This window comes from Cynoglossus semilaevis, chromosome 20 (assembly GCF_000523025.1).
Source record: "Cynoglossus semilaevis isolate Cse_v1.0 chromosome 20, Cse_v1.0, whole genome shotgun sequence".
NCBI classification, from domain to species: Eukaryota; Metazoa; Chordata; class Actinopteri; order Pleuronectiformes; family Cynoglossidae; genus Cynoglossus; species Cynoglossus semilaevis.
This window is the reverse complement of record NC_024326.1, coordinates 5,031,535-5,036,438: the sequence shown is the minus strand read 5'-3', so window position 1 is coordinate 5,036,438 and position 4,904 is coordinate 5,031,535. Positions and strand designations below refer to the sequence as shown.

General features: G+C 38.4%; 1 protein-coding gene across 1 annotated transcript in view; it reads right to left on the bottom strand.

The window, feature by feature from the left end:
- Positions 1–507: 507 nt before the first annotated feature.
- LOC103396171 (5'-AMP-activated protein kinase subunit gamma-1-like) overlaps positions 508–4,904 on the bottom strand; it is a 22,002-nt gene continuing 17,605 nt past the window's right edge. The window contains 9 exon segments of the mRNA XM_008334164.3: positions 508–1,627; positions 2,553–2,646; positions 2,730–2,876; positions 3,443–3,480; positions 3,575–3,740; positions 3,938–4,064; positions 4,606–4,660; positions 4,755–4,800; positions 4,882–4,904. Coding sequence (XP_008332386.1) covers positions 1,530–1,627; positions 2,553–2,646; positions 2,730–2,876; positions 3,443–3,480; positions 3,575–3,740; positions 3,938–4,064; positions 4,606–4,660; positions 4,755–4,800; positions 4,882–4,904 — 794 coding nt within the window. The 3' untranslated portion in view covers positions 508–1,529.

Sequence of the window (4,904 nt, the reverse complement as noted above, 5' to 3'; positions counted from 1 at the left end):
CATGTTGCCAACAAATATTTACAAAAATAACAATAAAACTGCAGTCTCTCCACAAGTCGACACCTTCATAAAAATAAAGCTTTCTGTGATTCTTTCCCCCTGAAAAATAAAAATAAACAACATACAGTATATACAGTGGGAGATGGAGACGAGTCCAGTTGAGCTACCGCCGAGAAAACCAGGTATGTCATGTTTGTGAGAGTCTACTTAAGTGAAGCCACAAAACAACATTGACATTCGAAATTTTTTCAGCTTCACTGTTACTTACATGCATCTTTAAAGTCAAGGTGACTAGATGACAGATGTGTTCCCTAAAATCATTATGAACAAAATCCAAGAACAGATTTTGTTAGAATTTTCAGATTTTGTTGTAGATTTAAATGTGGATTCAGACTGGAGATGTAATTCTTTTTTTTCACTTTGATTCATCTTTTAATGTAGAGTCTATTTAACATATTCAAGTATCAATGATTCAATTCTTGATATGACTTCAGTGAGAGACACAGATAATAAAACCTGATGTTGTGTTTATGATTTTCCAAAATGAAAAAAACATTACATTTTAATGTCACCAGTTACTCAATCACAAATACTACTATTTTTTAATGTAAAGCATCAGAATTGCTGTCAGACCAAACCAAAAGGCACTAATAGGGCGATAAAAGGACATGGAGATAAACGTTGGCGCAGGAAACCCATCGTTTTAACAGTCATAAAACGGCCACGGCGTTAGTAAATTGCAGTTTTAAATCAAACTGTGACGTCTGCCTCAGTGAACTTTTAAAAGCCGGTGCATTTTCCTGCTTCAGTGTCAAACAATGACTTAAAGCGACCGATTACAGCAGCGAGGTTGTAGATATACATTTATCTAAAGCCCTAATTCATGAGAACCTGTCTCAGTGTTCCCACTGAAAACACCGGCAGATACCCAACATGCACCTGTGTCTGTAGGGAGTGTGTGCGTATTGTATACAGTGTGATGGTCATAATCTTAGTTTCCTCTACGCACTTTACACAGCTGTATGCACAACTATTCACTTCACCTCATGTCTTTTCCTGCACTACAATCGACACTGCTTATATATATACATATTTATTTTATACTGTACATTTTTATACTTGGGGCTCATCTGTCCATCTACACATTTTACCAATACAGTTTGTACTGCTTATCTATACATTTTATACACATCTTTTTGCGTTTCATTATAGCTTAATATGTCTAAGTTGTGCTTCCTCTTATTACTTCATTGTTATTATTGTCTGTGTATGTGATGCTGCTGCTCCACTTTAATCTTTCAGCCTGGGATCACTAATGTGTATCTATCTATAGATCTATGTACTCGTGTCTGTCTGATCAGTGTTCAAACACAAAAACAAAGCAAACCAAATCTGAAAAACCCCTCAGTGCAGGGACTCCTCTTCACTCCCTTCCTCTAGCTCTTTGGTTTCCAAGCCTCTATAGTGCATCTGTTGCAGACGTCTCCTCCCTGAACCTTCACACAGGTGCTAGTCGTCCTCACATCATCTCAGCCAGTGGACTTCCCTGCAGTCTCTCCCACCAGGTTTCCACTATTGCTTACGCTGCCTCCCTCATACATGGTCAGGTTTTCCTCCTTGGAGGCTTCTGGAGAAGAGAAGAGGAAAAGACAAAAGAGGACAAACAATAATAAACTCTGACTTTGGTCCATTCACTCGTTTCATTATTAGTTGAACCAAACTTCAGCAGTTGATTTAGTCAACTAGTTATGGGGGAAATGTATCTGATGTTGAGCAGATGTCTATTACAGAATATAAAGATAAAATGTAAAACTTTTTCAAATCTCCCATTTTAAAAGCTTGAAATCTTCAGGAGAAAAAAACCCAACGTAAACATTAATAAATAGTTTCTAAATGGCACTTCCTGTTTTTAGAAAAATCAAGCTCCATTCCTTTTTCTGAGGCTTTCAGCGTCAGCCCCTGGGGACGCCACTGAGACAGCGGAGTAGACAAAAAGTTCTCAGAGCAACAACGGAGACTGCGTTGGTGCAAAAACATATAGAGTTCAACCAGAGACAAGTCAATAAAACTGGGAAAGTTAGACAGGTGTGTGTCTGGTTCTTTTTTCTTTTTTGCATTTATGCAAACATTTTACCTTTGCCTTTAAGCACATTATCACAAAGCATTTGCATTGAAGCAGAGTTTCTGACCAGAAAAAGGCAAGATGAGTATACAGTATATTAGAGCAGGAAATGTCCATGTAATAATACTGAACTTTTAGTAAAGGATGTCCAGTACAAACACACTGTGAAGGTGTTTCTATAAACAGGCGATCTATTTCAGGTCTGCTGTTTGACAAGTTCTTTTTCCTGAAACAAAGATTCACGCAACCCCGCTGCACACAGAGGAGCAACCTTTTCCAGCCGTACAAAAAAGGTTGACGGACACAGCCAGACACCTGCAAAACTTTGCATGTTTCCTACCTGGGACAAAATTACAGGGCAGGAGGGGGGAGAGAACTCAAAGTCCGGGACAGAAGGGTGAGTGGTGCTACCAATGCTGAGCATCTATACCTGTGGGGCTGAGCACCAGAGCCTGGAGGATGTCCGACAGGGAGACGATGCCCTCGATGCTTGCGTGCTCGTCCACCACCACTAACCGGTGTACCTGGAATAAAAGAGGTGAACTAGTAAACAAATGGTTGTCCCAGTGTGTAGCGCACCGCACGTCAACGTGAGTCACAAACTCACCTCAGCTTTGACTATTCTGTTCACGATGGTCTCCATGGTTTCCATTTTGTTGCACTTGACGACGCCTTCAAAGTACTGTGAGCGATGCTTCAGAGCCTGTGTCACTGTGTTGTCCAGGTTGTTGTATGTCTTCTCAGCAGCCAAGTTCTACACAGAAACATTAGAAGCACCGCCAGTGTGAGAGAAAATCTAATCGCAATGATACACAGAATTTAAGTAAAGGTTGGAATACAGAAAATATCAGGAGAGAAAGTTCAAACAGATGGCACAATGTCAGCCAAGGATTAGCTTAAACACAGCCAAATTGGCTAAAAACAGTCAAACATGAAAAACAAAATATGTTCAGTCTCTACTGCACAAAGATTTTTTTTAAATCTAAAAGGTAATTAATTGTATTTGAATCACACAGCTATAAATTTGCCAAAAATAAAATCTCAGCATCTAAAAGTTAACATAAAATATTTTAATTAGATAAATATAATAAAAAAGTAGCTAAAATACATTACAAAAATATAAAGGTTAGCTGCGCTTGTAGCTAAAAAGTTTAATAAATTTACCCTGGAAATGATCCAAATTCCACGTAGAATTAAGGAGGAGAGATGCAGTCTAATGATTATAATGTTGTATAATTTAAATGTTATATTTTACAGTGTTGTTTTTTATTTTGTTGTTAAAAATAATTAAGAAACCAGAGCTGCCACACTTGTACTTACAATTACATCAAACTTGGAGTAAATGTCCACAACCTTTCCTGTACAAAGACAGAAAAAAAGAAGAAATGAGTCCCATTTTTTCTTCTGACTTTTACAGCTTGTTTGTGAGGGTTTCACAGTTTGTCTTCTTACCAGAATTATCCACCACAGGCAGAGCAGACACTCTTCTCTCCACAAAGATGTTGAGTGCTTTGATGATGGGCGTGTCTGGGTGGATGAAAGCGATGTCATGGTACGTACCGATGCCCAGCTCGGAGAGGGTCTGCTTCATGAAGGCCGGCTTTGGCATTTCACGCATCTGTGGTGAACAGAAACACTCCAGAGAAAACTGCACGTCTACTATTCTGATTTCCCCTAATGTAAAATCAGACGTCATGACAAGTATGGGACACCAGAGGGCAGCAGAGTGTGAATGTACTATTCAGCATTTTTATTACATTTATTTCTTAAAGACCTTGAGCGAAACTATCTCAAGGATGTCTGCGGTGAACTCACGAAAAGCTGAAGGAACTTGAGGATCCTCTTGTGAGTCAGAATATAAAGTGCATTCCCTGTGACGGGGTCAATGACAGGCAGGCGGTGAATTTTGTTTTTGATGAGGGTGTAGACGGCGTCAAAAAGGCTGCAAGTAGAAGAGACAAGGACCAGTTTAAAAAAAGGCACGGTACAGTGAGAGAAATAATGCTCAAAATATCAGTATTTCATTTGGAATTGCACCCGAATCAGGCTAATGTTTACTAAGAACAACCAGAAAAAATGACTCATCCCAGAAGCTTATCATTTGTGTCAGACCAGAAAAAAAAAGGCTAGTCACAAAGTTGCTGCTCGTAATCTGGAAAATGAAAGCAGAAGTAGAAACACCGTGTGGTAGTAGTATTATGTTGTACAGATGTTTGAGTGAGGTTGAATTTATGCCCAGCTAAATCTAACTAAAAAGATGAACATAATTGGGAACAAGACCTATTATATAATAATTTGATGAAATAAAATAATGATTTAGAAATATATATATTATTTGATTCTTTAAGTTAAAAATCAAATATTTTAGGCCTTGGTCACTAGGTTCGTTCTTTGTTCTATATAAATCTTATCTACAATTCTTTCAAACTAATTCATTGAATTGTAACTTTGTCCTTGACAACACAGATTCATTGAGTAAACACCTTGCATCAGGTGATATGTTAACCAGAGGTTTGAATGTTGCTTGAAGGTAGACCTCTGGAAAACAACAACAACATAAAAAACAAAAGTTAGTTTATCTTCTGCGCTGAAGATTAAAGTAAATAATAATAAAATTCAACATGTGCCTGACCTCTCCATGTCTCCAGCTTATGTTCCTCCAATTCATAAATCTGCACCTGCAGCAGACACAACCGTTTAGTTCAACTTCCTTACTGTGTTGAGGAAACAAAGACAGTGTCGTGCTTCGGTGAACCTACCATCGGTGACTTGTAGTATCTGT